Here is a 12,285-nt window from a genome sequence, read left to right as displayed (position 1 = left end):
AAACCGTCGCCGCGGGCCTAAAAGGGCCCGCGGCGGCGGTTTCCGCCCGGGCAGCGCTCCCCCTTGCCCATTTCAAAGATGGCGGCGGCGGCGCCAGCCCACCCCGCCCGCCCGCCCCGGGTGTATTCCGCCGCGCCGGGCGGAAGTGGGTCCTCTCGGAATGGGTTCCCCCACACGGCGGGACACCAGTACCGGATGAGCAAGGCCTGGCGGCGCAGCAGGATGGAGAGCGGCGAGCACGGTGAGGGGCCCGGGCCGGGCTGGGGACTGGGGTCGGGGTAGCCCCGGGACTCGCTGCCGCGGCCCCGCTTGTCGCTCCCCGCGGGGGCCGGGCCCGGTGGCGGGTCCCCGGGCCGGGCTGACGGCTGTGCCGCCCCGCAGGGGAGGAGGCCGAGGCGGGCGGCGGGCACGGCTCCCACAAGAAGAAGCACAAGAAGCACAAGAAGAAGCACAAGAAGAAGCACCACCACGAGGCGGTGGGGCCCCCCCCGCCCCCTGAGCCCGCCGCCGGCCTGCGCAAGCCCCAGCTCAAGCTCAAGATCAAGCTGGGGGGGCAGATCCTGGGCACCAAGAGGTGAGAGGGGCGGGGGGGGCCCGGCCGGTCTCTTCCCCCCGCCCCACGGGCACCACAGTCCTCGCTTGGACGCGCGTCCCCACAGCCCACCCTCGCTGGGGCTGGGCCGGCTTCCCCACGCCGCGGTTGGCTCCGTCCTGGCCTCACCGGCTGCCCCGCACTCTCTCTCCGCAGCGTGCCGACCTTCACGGTGGTCCCCGAGGCACCGCGCTCACCCTCCCCGCTGATGGTGGTGGACGAGGAGGAGGAGCCCACGGAGGGGGTGCCCATCGAGCAGTACCGGGCCTGGCTGGGTGAGCCCTGGCGGTAGTGACACCAACGCAGGGCGCAATGCCGGGATGGGGGGGGCTCTGAGGGGGGGGCTGGCTGTAGGGGAGGGTGGTGGGGGGCCTCGCAGGGCTGGAGAGGGGGAGCGTGCAGGGATGCTTTGGTCCCCTCTCAAGGGACTGTAGCTGCAGCTGTGCCCCCGCGCTGGGACAGGCTGGGCATGGCCGGTGCCCTGTGGAGGGGACAGGGACGGTTCCTGCGGCCTGGCCCGGCTGCCCAGGGCAGTGTGAGTCACCCCGTCACAGCTTGGGGGTGGCCTGACCCCACGGGGGGTGACCCCCCTCCCACCGGTGACTCTTCTCCCCCTCCGTGCGGCCCAGATGAGGACAGCAACCTGGACCCCTCGCCCCTGCCGGACCTGGACTCGGAGAGCTGCTTTCCTGCCCGTGAGGAGGAGGAGGAGGAGGAAGAGCGCTGGCTGGATGCCCTGGAGAAGGGCGAGCTGGATGACAATGGGGAGCTCAAGAAGGAGGTGGACGAGTCCCTGCTGACGGCCCGACAGGTGAGAGGGGCAGAGGGGGCCACGGAGCTGCCTGGGGCAGGGCTGAGGGGTGCAGCCCGGCCTGCTGGGGCTGTGGGGCTGGCGGCCGCAGGACTGGGCTGGCTCTGCTGCCCACTCGGGTGAACTGAGGCACCGTGGAGACCCTGGGCAGGAGCTCTCGGCGGGGCAGGGAGGGCCCTGGCCGGGGTTGTGACGGTGCCCCCTATGCCCCTGCAGAAAGCCCTCCTGCACAAGCAGCAGAGCCAGCCACTGCTGGAGCTGCCCATGGGCTACAAGGCAAAGGAGCTGACGGAGGAGATGCTGGTGAAGCGGGAGGAGCGGGCCCGCAAGCGGCGCCTGCAGGCGGCCAAGAAGGCAGAGGAGAACAAGAACCAGACCATCGAGCGCCTGACCAAGACCAACAAGGCCAAGGTGAAGACGCTGCGGGAGCGCAAGGCCAAGCAGGCTCCCTGCCCCGTCGTCCACTACTGCAACGCCACCGACCGCATCACCGTCTCCTTCCCGGCAGGCATGGCCCTGCCGCTGCTGCCCGCGCCGGCCCCCGCCGTGCCCCCACCCGTCCTCTGCAGCGTCGCCGGCTGCTCCAACCACAAGCGCTACTCCTGCTCCCGCACCGGCCTGCCCCTCTGCAGCCTGGCCTGCTACAGGAGGAACCTCCAGCTGCAGGAGGCTGCGGCCTAGGCCGGGGGGCTGGGGGGGACCGGCCCCTCCACCATGGACAGAGGGGGCTGGGGCTGTGGGGCGGCCCCAGCGGGGACTGAGGGGGGTTCCGGGGCGGGGGGGGGGTGATCCCAGGGCTGGTCCCGCGGTGGTGCCGCCGCCCGGTGCCGCGGAGTTGATTAAAGGCTGCTGGCGAAGGAGCCGTGTGTGGGTCCGCGGGGACGGGGGGTCAGCCCGGCCCCCCCCGGGAGCGCTATGGGTCAGCCCGGCCCCCCCCCGGCAGCGCTATGGGTCAGCCCGGGCCCCCCCCCCGGGAGCGCTATGGGTCAGCCCGGCCCCCCCCCGGGAGCGCTATGGGTCAGCCCGGGCCCCCCCCGGGAGCGCTATGGGTCAGCCCGGGCCCCCCCGCGGACGCTATGGGACAGCCTGCCCCTCCCCCCCGAGAGTGCTATGGGACAGCCCGGCCCCCCCGGGAGCACTATGGGACAGCCCACACCCCCGGGAGCGTTGTGGTACAGCCCGCCCCCCCCCCCCCCCCCCCCCGGGTGTGTTATGGTGCAGCCCGGCCCGGCGATCCCGGGGGCGGGGCACCGGGAAGCGCCCTGCGGCAGCACCCATTGGCTGGGGCCCTGCCCGGCAGAGAGCGGCGGTGTTGGTTAGTTGTCCTGTCCGCCAATCACGCTCTCAGGCCCTGCCTGCGCCGAGCATTGGCCAGGGTCTCCCGAACGCCCGCCCCGAGGGCGGGCCCCGGCGAGCCAGGGGCGGCTGCACCCGTCCGTCGGGCGCGGTGGCGCGGGGCAAGGCCGCCGTTGGTCGGCGCCCCCGTCAGTCACGACCGGGGGGGCGGGGCGAGGCCGCCGGTTGGTGGCGGCGGCCGCCAATTCCGGCGGGGGCGGGGCTCGGTCCCTTTGTCTCTGTTGTTGGGCGTGAGGCACGGGCAGACGGCGCCCGATTGGCGGGAGCAGGGCGGCGGCGGCGGCGCCGATTGGCGGGCGGCGGCGAGGCGGCGGCGGATTGGGCGGCGGCGGCGGCAGGGGGCGGGAGCTTCGGCCCGGGCGTGATGGCGGCGGCGGAGGCTGCGGCCCGGGCGGCGGCGGCGGGCCGGGCGGCCGGGATGGGGGCGGCGGCGGCGGGGCAGCGGCTGCTGCTGCGGGCGGCGGGGGCCGGGGCCGGGGCCGGGGCGGCCGAGCCGGCGCGGGGCCGCGGCGGGCTGTAGGCGGCGCCATGGAGCGGCCCGGGAGCGGCGGCGCCGAGGGGGCCTGGGCCGCGCTGCTGGGCCGGCAGCACCAGCAGGTACGGCGGGGGGCGGGGGGCCGCTGCCGGCGGGGCCGGGGCGGCGCCGAGTGACGGTGTGGCTGTGCCCGCAGGCCCGGGAGTACTGCCCGGGGGTGAACAACCAGCCCTACGTGTGCGAGACGGGGCACTGCTGCGGGGAGACCGGCTGCTGCACCTACTACTACGAGCTGTGGTGTGAGTGCGGCGGCGGCTGCGGCCCGGGGGGCCGGGGGGGGCCGCGGGCTGCAGCCCGGCCCCCCGGCGGCGGGGGGGGTGGAGAGGAGGGTGACCCCGCTCTGCTCCCCGCAGGGTTCTGGCTCCTCTGGACCATCCTCATCCTCTTCAGCTGCTGCTGCGCCTACCGGCACCGCCGGGCCAAGCTGCGCCTGCAGCAGCAGCAGCGGCAGCGGGAGATCAACCTCATCGCCTACCACGGTGCCTGCAACTACCCCGCCTCCATGATGGACCTCAGTGAGTCAGGGCCCCCCACGTCCCCCCCCCAGCCCCCCACGTCCCCCCAGCTCTGCCCCGAGACCCCTTGCTGGGCTGCGCGCCCCAGGTCCATCCCCTCTGGGGACAGCCCCGGGGCCTGGGGGGCCGCGCTGACCCGTGCCCCCCGCCCTGCAGGGATGCTGGCTTCCTTCAAGCTGCCTGCCTACGAGGAGGTGGCCCACCGCCCCAGCACGCCGCCGCCGCCGTACAGCGCCATCCTGGCCCAGCTGAGCGGGCCCCGCAGCCGCCTGGGCTCCAGCAGCCTCACCCTCTCGCCCAGCTCGGAGAACTACACCAGCTGCTCCTGCGAGTCGAGCTGCGCCACGTCCCCCAGCAGCACCTCGCTCTCGGTGCAGGTGACGGATGAGACGGAGCGCAGCCGGGCCAGCACGCCCAGCGAGGAGGGCGGCACCAGCAGCACCGGCACCGGCGCCAGCTGGGAGCTGCCCTCCGAGGAGGCGCCGGCCCGCCAGGCCCCGCACAAGCACACCCTCTTCTCCTCCACCGTGGACTTCTTCGAGGCCGACTGCCACCCCTGCTCCGACATCGAGGAGGGCGAGGAGGAGGAGGGCGGCGCGGCCCGGGAGGAAGGCGGCGGCGAGCATTTCCGGCACCGGCGCCTGACGGGGGACTCGGGCATCGAGGTGGGGCGCTGCCAGGAAGAGGAGGAGGGTGAGGGTGAGGGCACCCACCTCCTGGGCAAGGCCGGCCCCGCGCCCCCGCCCCGCTGCGGGCTGCCGGGGCAGGGGGGCGGCGAGGGGCCCGGCTCACCCGCCCTGCCCGTCTGAGCCGCGGCCGAGCCCTGGCCTGCCCGCGAGCCTGCCTGGCCCCGTCCTGCCGCCCGCTCCCCCTGCCCGTCCCCGGAGGTGGGCGGCTGTGCCGAGGGTCCTGCCCCACCACGGCTGAGCCGTCCCGGCCTTGGAGCAGCAGGGGGCTGCAGCGGGTGCCACCCGCCTGTGCAGGGGCAGAGCGGGACGGGCAGGGCCTGCCGGGCCCCCCGTGTGCCTGCAGCCGGGGGCTCGGGGCAGTGGCCTTGGGGTCTGGACTCTCACCACGGAGCCCCCGGGGGCCCCTCGCCCCCACTGAACCCCCTGTGCCCCGTCATGTCCGGGACCCCGTGCAGTCCTGCCAGAGCCGCCCCCCTCCGAACTGCTTCCAGGGGCCGCAGCCGCCGGGGCCCTGCGCCTGCCCCATGCCCCCGTGCTGCCGGTGCCCGTGGGGGGCCCACCTCTGCCGGGGGACGGGCAGTTCTCGTAGCGTTCTCTCACCATTAAAGAGATGTGGAAGTACGGCAGCCCCGCGCCTGCTGGGGACACCGGGGCTGCGCTGGGCCCCTCTGGGCCCCCCCCAGCTGCACAGGGAGGGGCACAGGGACCCCAATGGCACGGGGTGGGAAGGGGGAGCCGTGACCCCCCCGACACAGGCAGCAACAGGCCACGGTGGGGGAGGTTTATTTTGGGGGAGGAGGTGGCTCTGCGCCTCCGCCCGCACCTGAGAAAGACGGGCAGCTGCCCGCACCTCGGCCGGCCCCGGCGGCCCTAGTAGTCCTCGGCCATCACCAGCACGACCAGCGCGGACCAGCCGGCGAAGGGGCGGCAGCCCTGGCCGCGGCCGGTGCTGTCACTGTAGTGCTCCCAGAGGAAGCCGCTCTCGGCGTACTGCCGGTACAGGTTGGCCACCAAGTTCTGGCGCAGCTCACGGTAGAGCTCGGCCGCCCGCTCCCGCTGCGGCCCCTCGGCGCCGGCGTAGCCGTGCAGCGCCCGCAGTGCCAGGTAGTTGATGTTGACCCAGACGGGGCCGCGCCAGTACGGGGGGTCGTGCTGGGTGTTGCGCTGCATGTAGAGGGGGCTGTCGCGGGCCAGCGAGCGCAGCCCGAAGGGTGTCCAGAGCTGTCGCTCGCTGCGCATGGCGTCCAGCACGGTGGGCAGCCGTGGCGAGTCGGGACGCAGCAGCTGCAGCAGCAGCGGGAAGAGGCTGACGTAGCCCAGGGCCCCCACGAAGCGGGGCCGCGGCGCCTCCCGCACCTCCCGCACCAGCCGGGGGGCCGGGGGGGGCTGCCCCGGCGCTGCCGGCGCCGCCCGCTGCCAGCGCAGCCCCACGGCCGCGCTGTGGTTGCCGTAGTCGGCGAAGGCGCCCAGCTCCGGCGCCCAGTGCAGCCGCTCCAGCAGCCCGTTGTCGCTCAGCGCCTGCTCCATCTCCCGGTAGGGCCCGGCCGGCTCCCCCAGCCGCTCGGCCACCTCCCGCAGCACCCGGGAGGCCAGCGCCATCCAGCAGCGCAGGTCCAGGTGCCGCTCCTCGGGCGAGGGGTGGGAGGCGCGGGGGTAGTCATCCAGCCCCGAGGCCAGCGTCTTGGGGTTGAGGAAGCGCTCGGGCTGGGGGTCGCGGCCGCGCCAGCGGAAGGTGAGGGGCAGGGGCCCGGCCTGCGTCCGGTTGTACCAGTCGTACCAGGCACGCAGGCGGGGGAAGAGGCGGCGCAGGTAGGGCGGGGGTGCGGCGGGCAGCAGCCGCTGCAGCGCCAGCAGCAGCGTGGGGGGGTTGGCCGTCTCGCTGCTCTGCAGGAGGAACTCGGGGGGCACCCTGGCCCGCGCCTCCTCCCCCAGGATCTGCTCCCGCGGGATCCAGCCCTCGGCGTTCATCAGGTCCAGCCAGTGGGCGATCACCTCGCGGCTCAGCGCCGGGTCCCAGCGCGCCAGCAGCAGCTGGTGGAAGCCCTCGTCCCAGAGGAAGCCGCGGGGGAAGAAGGAGCGGGAGGGGACGGCGGTGAAGAGGGCGGCCTCGGGGGCGGGCACGGGGCGCTCCTGCAGCGGGGACTGCACCAGCGAGCGCCCGTGGAAGTAGCCCATCCCCCCCAGCAGGTCGCTGAGGGCGGCCTGGGCGAAGCGCCGCTGCGGCGGGGGGAAGCCCTTGCGGCCCAGCCCGAAGGTCTCCTCGAAGCGCCGCTCAAAGGCGGCCGCGTGCTGCGCCAGCGCCGCCGACAGCGCCCGCCCCGCCAGCCGCCCGGGCCGGCCCGCCGCGCTGCCCGACTCGAAGGTCACCTCCACCGTACCGGGCGGCTCCAGCGTCACCTGGTGCAGCAGCAGCCGCCCGCGCGGGGGCTCCCCCGGCAGCCCCCGAAAGGCGTCGACGGCGAAGAAGCGCCGGCGGGGACCCCCGCCCGGCGGGGTGAAGACGAAGCGGTTGCTCAGGCTGCTCCGCACCACCTCGGTCAGGCGCTGCAGCCCCGGGCTCGCCGCGTCCAGGTAGTTGTAGCTGCAAACGGAGAGAGGGCGTCAGGGGACTGGGGGGGACGGGGGGAGGGACGGGGAGGGGGCGGCCGCGGCGAAGCACCTGGCGTATTTGGGGTCCTCCCCACTCCCCGCCGTGGGGCGGAGGAAGGTGAGGGTGAAGCGCCCCAGCTCCTCTGCCGTCCCCGTCACGGCGGCCAGCCGCGTCCCGTTCTCCAGGTGCGGCTCCAGCGTCCCCTGCCCATCCGTGGCGACGTAGAAGAAGAGGGAGAGGAGGGGGGCCGGGCCAGCTGCGCCCTGCGGAGGAAGAGGAGGGGGGAGACACGTGAGGAAGGCGCTCTGGCTGTTCCCCCGGCACGCGCAGGCCCCCCCAGCCCCTCACCTCCATCCGTGCGGTGACGCGCCAACTCCAATCCCCTCCGTGTTCCCCGCCCGGTCGTTTAACAAATTCCGTTTTCAATAATAACTCCCCGTCTTCAATCTCCTGCACCCCGAAATTCTCCCCGTCGTGCATCAACCAGCCGTATCGCGACAGGCCGTCGCTCTGCTCGCAGGTGTGACGTAAGCTGCCCCCCCCCTCACTTTGCTGAAGCCACATCAGCCCTGGGGACACCGGGCGGGGGGTTCAGTCCCAGTTCTCCGGGCGGGAGCGGGGCAGGCCGAGCCCCGGGGCAGGGCTTGCCCTGCCCCGGGGCTCGGCCTGTCCCCGCTCCCGCCGCCACCCCTCACCGGTAACGAGAGCCCGCGGGCTGCGCGTCTTCATCCCGAAATAGACGTGAGGCCGGTAAGTGCCCCAGAAACGGTGGGGCGAGGCGAGAGGCCCGGTAGAACCGGGGGGAAGCGCGGGGGGAGCGGGGTGGGGGGTAACGAGGCGGGCGGCCGCGCTCCACCGGTTCCATTCCGCCGCCGCCGCCGCCAGGCCCAGCGCCAGCGCTGCCGCCGCCGCCGCTACCACCAGCGCTGTCCGTCCCCGGCCCGGTCCCCGCTGCTGCTGCTCCCGCTCCCGCCGGGCCCCGCGTTCCCGGGTCCGTTCCCGAGGCCCTTCCCCGCCGCGTCGCCGCCGTTCGCCCGCCATGGCCCGTCCGCGCCGCCTGCGTCATCACGGCGCGACGGCGGCGGCGGGAGAGCGGCCGCGGTGGTCGTGAGGCGGGGGCGGCGCCGCCCCCTGGCGGTCGGGAGGGGAAACCGCAAGGTCGGTCCTCCCAGGACCCCCCCTCACCCCAAACGCGGCCCCGAGGGGACAAGGACCCCCCCGGGCCCGCCCCCCCACACAGGCCGGACTCAGCGCGTCCTTGGAAGCCGCTTTATTGCGTCCCTTGGTCGGCCCCACGGCCGGGCGGGGGTCCTGGGGCAGCCCCACGGCCGGGCGGGGGTCCCGGCACAGGGCAGCGGCTGGGGGTCCGGGGCCGCCCCTGCCCCACGGGGGGGACAGCAGGCCCTGCCCCCCCCAACCGGCAGCCCGCCGGGGGGCCGATGGCCGGCAGCACCCTGGGGCGGCCCCGCTCACTCCTTGACCTGTCCCCCGTCGCCCTCGCTCACGAAGCGCTTCCGGCCCCTGCGGAGGAGGAGGAGGAGGAGGCGGATGAAGGGGGGAGCACCCCCACGGCCCCTCCCGGCCCCCCCGCTGCCGGTACCTGGCGGGGCAGGCGTCCCGCAGCGCCCTGGTGATGATGCCGCGGTCGAAGCAGAGCTCCACCAGCCGCTCCAGGAGGCCATGGGCCAGCGGCACGTCCAGGCTGATGTCCCCCAGCTCCTCGTACACCCGCTGGAAGCCCTGGGGGGGCCGGGGGGGGGACACAGCAGTGTCAGCCCCGGGGGCGGGCTGTCCCCCCCCCGCCCCGCGCGCCCCGCGCTCACCCGGTTCATCTGGTCCAGCGTCACCAGCCCCGTCTCCCACAGCACCTTCAGCAGCGTCACCATCATGGCCACAGGCCCCTCCCCGGAGCCCTCCAGCACCATCACCACCGCCTGCGGGCAGCGGGCGTCAGCGGGGCCGCGGGTGGCCCCCCCGGGACCCCCGGGACCCCCAGCGCTCACCTCGTACACCAGCTCGTGGTGGAAGTGGGGCACCTCCAGCTCCCGCAGGCAGTGCTCGGCCTCCGACACCTCCCCGGAGAGCAGGTACTCGCGCAGCAGCAGGTTCATCTGGGGACGGAGGCAGCTGGGGCGGGGGCACGGGCACGGCGGGGGCACGAGGGTGGCACAGGGGGACAGCGTGGGGACATGGTGTGGGGATGGCTGGGGGGGTCCTGATGCGGGGATGGCACAGGGACAGCTGGGGGTCACCACTGCCCCGAGTGTCCGGGGGACACCGCGCGGGGTCACGTCCAGAGGGATGTGGCAGGGGGTGTCCAGGGGACATTCGGGGGCACAGCTGGAGGCGGGGGGGTGCAGGGATGAGGCACGGAACAGGGGGACGCGTCCGAGGGGACAGGGCCAGGGGACGGCCGGACGCTGACCTCCTTGACGAGGTGCTTGACGGGGCGCTGGCCGCCCCCCACGCCCCAGACGTTGTCCAGCCGGTTGACGTCGCGCTTGATGCGGAGGAGGACGGCGGCGCGGTCGAGGGCGGCCCTGCGGGAGAGGTGGGTGAGGGTGGCGCGCGGCGGGGGGGCGGCGGGGGCCGGGGCGGCGCTTACCTGGCGTGCTCGCAGTCCACGCGCCCCTTGTAGCGCTCCAGGAAGTCCAGGGGCAGCGCGTGGTCGGCCACCGCCCGGGCGATGAACTGCCCCAGCATCTGGGGACGGAGCGTCAGCGCCCGGCCCCGCCGCCCGCCTGCCCCCCGCAGCCGCTGGGCATCCCCTGGCACAGCCATGGCCCCCCCGGCACGGCCATGGCCCCCCCGGCACGGCCGTGTCCCCTCAGAGCATCCCCCCGGCACGGCCACATCCCTGCGGAGCATCTCTCGGCACGGCCGTGTCCCCCCAGCATGTCCCCATCCCCATTCCCGTCCCCGCGCCTGCTGACACCTGGGGGGCCTCGGGGGTGTCGAGGATGAGGTCGGGCAGGTCCCGCAGCATCTTGTCGAAGGCCCAGGCGATGTCCTCGGGGGTGACGACGCGGCCCACCAGGTCGGAGAGCAGGCGGGAGGTCAGCTCGCGGTGGCTGGCCTTGCCCTCCAGCGCCAGGGCCACCGCCAGCGAGGGCACCGCGTGCCGCCGGCTGCCCAGGTTCAGCCCCCGCAGCAGCTCCTGCATCCGGCATGTCACCCCCTGCCACCCGTCCCCGGGGACCCCCAGCCCCTCCTCAGGGCACCCCCGACCTCCCCCAGGGACACCTCCATCCCCAAGGGACCCCCATTCTCTCCCCTACACCAGCCTGGCCCCCTTGAAGGTCCCCACCACCACGGGATGCCCAGCCCCCTCCAAGGGACCCTTCCCCATCCCAGCCTGCCCCGTCCCTGGGGTCCCTGTCCCCCCTCCCAGGGACAGCCTGCATCCCCAAGGGCCCCCCTTTCTCTCCCCACACCAGCCTGACCCCCCTGAAGGTCCCCACCACCAAGGGACCCCCCTCCCCAGGGGACCCTGCCCCTTCCCAAAGGGTCCCCATCAGCAGTGGACCCTCCCCAAGGGACCCTCCCCCACCCCAGCCTGCCCCATCCCTGCGGGTCCACGTCACCAAGGGTCCCTGTCCCCTCCCCAAGGACCCCAGCCCACGCCAGCCCGCCCCGTCCTGCGGACCCCCGCCCCGACGCACCATGACCTCGCTGGTGTCCCCGTGCTCGAAGTACTCCAGCACCATGGGCTGCACGTTCTTCTCCAGCTCTCCCTCCTCCAGCTCGGGCACCACGGTGGCGTAAACCGTGTCCCCCTGCGGGGATGGGACGATGCCCCCCTGCCTGCACCGCTGCCCGCAGCCGGCCGGCCCCCGCAGGGGCTGCCCGCAAGGGTGGGGGACGGTGCGGGGCCGAGGGGGGGGGGCCGGGGCCGTACCTGAGCCACCTCATCGTAGTTGGGGTCGCGGGCGTCGGGCTCCTGGTAGCCGTAGACCACGCCGGGGGCACCCCACACGCCCTTGCCCCCGGCACCGCCTGCACCGGGCACGCGCGGGGTGAGCGGGGGCTCGGCCGCGGGGGGCACCGAGGCCCCCAGTGGGGCCCCCCTAGGCGGGGACTAAGCCGGGGGTCCCAGCCCCACGGGGGAGTGGAGGGGCCATGCAGGGTCCCAGCCCCGCGGCGCCGGTGCCCCTCACCTTTCTTGGGCAGCCCGCGGCCCTTGCCCATGCGGGACCTGCGGTCGTGGGCCCTGCCCTTGGGGCTGCCGGGCTCGGGGCCGGGCTCGGCGCCCTCGGAGAGCGACTCGCGGGCCGAGTCCCGGGAGGAGGTGCGCCGCAGCCGCCGCTTGGCCTTGGCCTTCAGCCGCGCCTCGTGCAGCAGCTTCTCCTGGGGGGTCCAGGCGCGGGGACCCCCAGCCCCCAGCAGCTCCTCGTCCCCGTCCTCCTCCTCTGCACCCGCCGGGCAGGGGCCCTGCGCACCGCGGGCACCGTCACCATGATGCGACGCGGCCTCCCCCGGGACCCCCATGTGCCCACAGGCTCCCCCGGGACACCCAAGGGACCCCTGCCACGTACCCCTGGCCTCTCTCAGGACCCCCATGTGCACCCGGTCTCCCCCGGGACACCCGGGGGACCGCCACCGTGCACCTCCGGCTTCCCCTGGGACCCCCATGGGAGCCCACCATGTACCCCCAGCCCCCCTCGGGACCCCCATGTGCCCCCGGTCTCTCCCGGGACCCCCACCATGTACCCCGGCCTCCCTTGGGACCCCCATGTGCCCCGGGTCTCTATCGGGACCCCCCCTGGGCCCCCGCCATGCACCCCCGACCTCCTCCAGGACCCCCATGCACCCCCCCGAAGTGCCCCCCGGCCTCCCCCGTGGGACCCCCCGCCCTGCAGGGACACCCCCCCAGCCCCACCAGGGACCCCCGAGCCCCACCGACCCCCCCCAGGACTCCTCCCCCGTTCCCGCCAGCCCCGCCTCGGCCCGTTCCCGGTCCCCACCGGGGCTCAGTCCGGGGTCGAGGGGCGGGGGGGGGGGTCGCTCGGTCCGATGCCGGTGCCGTTACTTGCCGTAGCGAAGGGGGCGCGGTCGGTGGCGACCAGCTCGGCGGCGGGGACGGCCATGACGGGCGGCACCGGGGCCGCACCGGGATCGGGACCGGGACCGGGAAGGGGCGCTGGGCTCGGCCCGACCCCGCCCCGCGGCGGAAGTGACCGGGAGCGGCGGCATCATG

General features: G+C 75.2%; 4 protein-coding genes across 6 annotated transcripts; 2 read left to right on the top strand and 2 right to left on the bottom strand.

Moving 5' to 3' along the window:
- Window positions 1–74: 74 nt before the first annotated feature.
- Window positions 75–2,257, top strand: INO80B (INO80 complex subunit B). The gene is made up of 5 exons (XM_075148264.1): window positions 75–241; window positions 382–574; window positions 749–867; window positions 1,222–1,403; window positions 1,620–2,257. Exons 1-5 carry the CDS (start codon window positions 79–81, stop codon window positions 2,082–2,084), a joined length of 1,122 nt encoding a protein of 373 aa, XP_075004365.1. The 5' UTR covers window positions 75–78; the 3' UTR covers window positions 2,085–2,257.
- Window positions 2,258–3,246: 989 nt separating this feature from the next.
- WBP1 (WW domain binding protein 1) lies at window positions 3,247–5,229 on the top strand. Its single transcript, XM_075148265.1, has 4 exons — window positions 3,247–3,356; window positions 3,431–3,533; window positions 3,648–3,809; window positions 3,966–5,229. The coding sequence occupies exons 1-4, from the start codon at window positions 3,288–3,290 to the stop codon at window positions 4,616–4,618; spliced, it is 987 nt and encodes a 328-aa protein (XP_075004366.1). The 5' UTR covers window positions 3,247–3,287; the 3' UTR covers window positions 4,619–5,229.
- A 36-nt stretch (window positions 5,230–5,265) lies between these two features.
- On the bottom strand, window positions 5,266–8,148 carry MOGS (mannosyl-oligosaccharide glucosidase). Its single transcript, XM_075148263.1, has 4 exons — window positions 7,784–8,148; window positions 7,437–7,657; window positions 7,158–7,351; window positions 5,266–7,079 (listed from the first exon to the last, which is right to left on the bottom strand). Exons 1-4 carry the CDS (start codon window positions 8,127–8,129, stop codon window positions 5,369–5,371), a joined length of 2,472 nt encoding a protein of 823 aa, XP_075004364.1. The 5' UTR covers window positions 8,130–8,148; the 3' UTR covers window positions 5,266–5,368.
- A 195-nt stretch (window positions 8,149–8,343) lies between these two features.
- LOC142081569 (programmed cell death protein 4-like) lies at window positions 8,344–12,281 on the bottom strand. Of its 3 annotated transcripts, none has more exons than XM_075148260.1 (11): window positions 12,122–12,281; window positions 11,246–11,519; window positions 10,987–11,084; window positions 10,751–10,864; window positions 10,024–10,245; window positions 9,694–9,791; window positions 9,514–9,628; window positions 9,092–9,199; window positions 8,957–9,022; window positions 8,689–8,828; window positions 8,344–8,609 (listed from the first exon to the last, which is right to left on the bottom strand). In XM_075148260.1, exons 1-11 carry the CDS (start codon window positions 12,173–12,175, stop codon window positions 8,558–8,560), a joined length of 1,341 nt encoding a protein of 446 aa, XP_075004361.1. In that variant the 5' UTR covers window positions 12,176–12,281; the 3' UTR covers window positions 8,344–8,557. The 3 variants fall into 3 exon arrangements, with proteins under 3 accessions (XP_075004361.1, XP_075004360.1, XP_075004362.1); XM_075148259.1 differs by having other exon boundaries at window positions 8,912–9,022; window positions 12,122–12,278; XM_075148261.1 differs by lacking the exon at window positions 10,024–10,245 and having other exon boundaries at window positions 8,912–9,022; window positions 12,122–12,279.
- Between the last annotated feature and the right edge of the window lie 4 nt (window positions 12,282–12,285).

This window comes from Calonectris borealis, chromosome 4, assembly GCF_964195595.1.
Source record: "Calonectris borealis chromosome 4, bCalBor7.hap1.2, whole genome shotgun sequence".
NCBI classification, from domain to species: domain Eukaryota; kingdom Metazoa; phylum Chordata; class Aves; order Procellariiformes; family Procellariidae; genus Calonectris; species Calonectris borealis.
The sequence above is the reverse complement of the archived record's forward strand: the minus strand, read 5'-3'. Positions and strand labels throughout refer to the sequence as shown.

Coding starts and splice junctions, on each gene's coding strand:
- INO80B (XM_075148264.1), top strand. CDS start 79: ATGGCGGCGGCGGCGCCAGCCCACCCCGCCCGCCCGCCCCGGGTGTAT. Junction 242..381: donor GATGGAGAGCGGCGAGCACG/GTGAGGGGCCCG, acceptor GCCGCCCCGCAG/GGGAGGAGGCCGAGGCGGGC. Junction 1,404..1,619: donor CCCTGCTGACGGCCCGACAG/GTGAGAGGGGCA, acceptor ATGCCCCTGCAG/AAAGCCCTCCTGCACAAGCA.
- WBP1 (XM_075148265.1), top strand. CDS start 3,288: ATGGAGCGGCCCGGGAGCGGCGGCGCCGAGGGGGCCTGGGCCGCGCTG. Junction 3,534..3,647: donor CTACTACTACGAGCTGTGGT/GTGAGTGCGGCG, acceptor TGCTCCCCGCAG/GGTTCTGGCTCCTCTGGACC. Junction 3,810..3,965: donor CGCCTCCATGATGGACCTCA/GTGAGTCAGGGC, acceptor CCCGCCCTGCAG/GGATGCTGGCTTCCTTCAAG.
- LOC142081569 (XM_075148259.1), bottom strand. CDS start 12,175: ATGGCCGTCCCCGCCGCCGAGCTGGTCGCCACCGACCGCGCCCCCTTC. Junction 9,023..9,091: donor ACCACGAGCTGGTGTACGAG/GTGAGCGCTGGG, acceptor CGCTGCCCGCAG/GCGGTGGTGATGGTGCTGGA. Junction 8,610..8,688: donor CGGGACGCCTGCCCCGCCAG/GTACCGGCAGCG, acceptor CCTCCTCCGCAG/GGGCCGGAAGCGCTTCGTGA.
- MOGS (XM_075148263.1), bottom strand. CDS start 8,129: ATGGCGGGCGAACGGCGGCGACGCGGCGGGGAAGGGCCTCGGGAACGG. Junction 7,658..7,783: donor CCCGCGGGCTCTCGTTACCG/GTGAGGGGTGGC, acceptor CGGTGTCCCCAG/GGCTGATGTGGCTTCAGCAA. Junction 7,080..7,157: donor GAGGACCCCAAATACGCCAG/GTGCTTCGCCGC, acceptor CTCCGTTTGCAG/CTACAACTACCTGGACGCGG.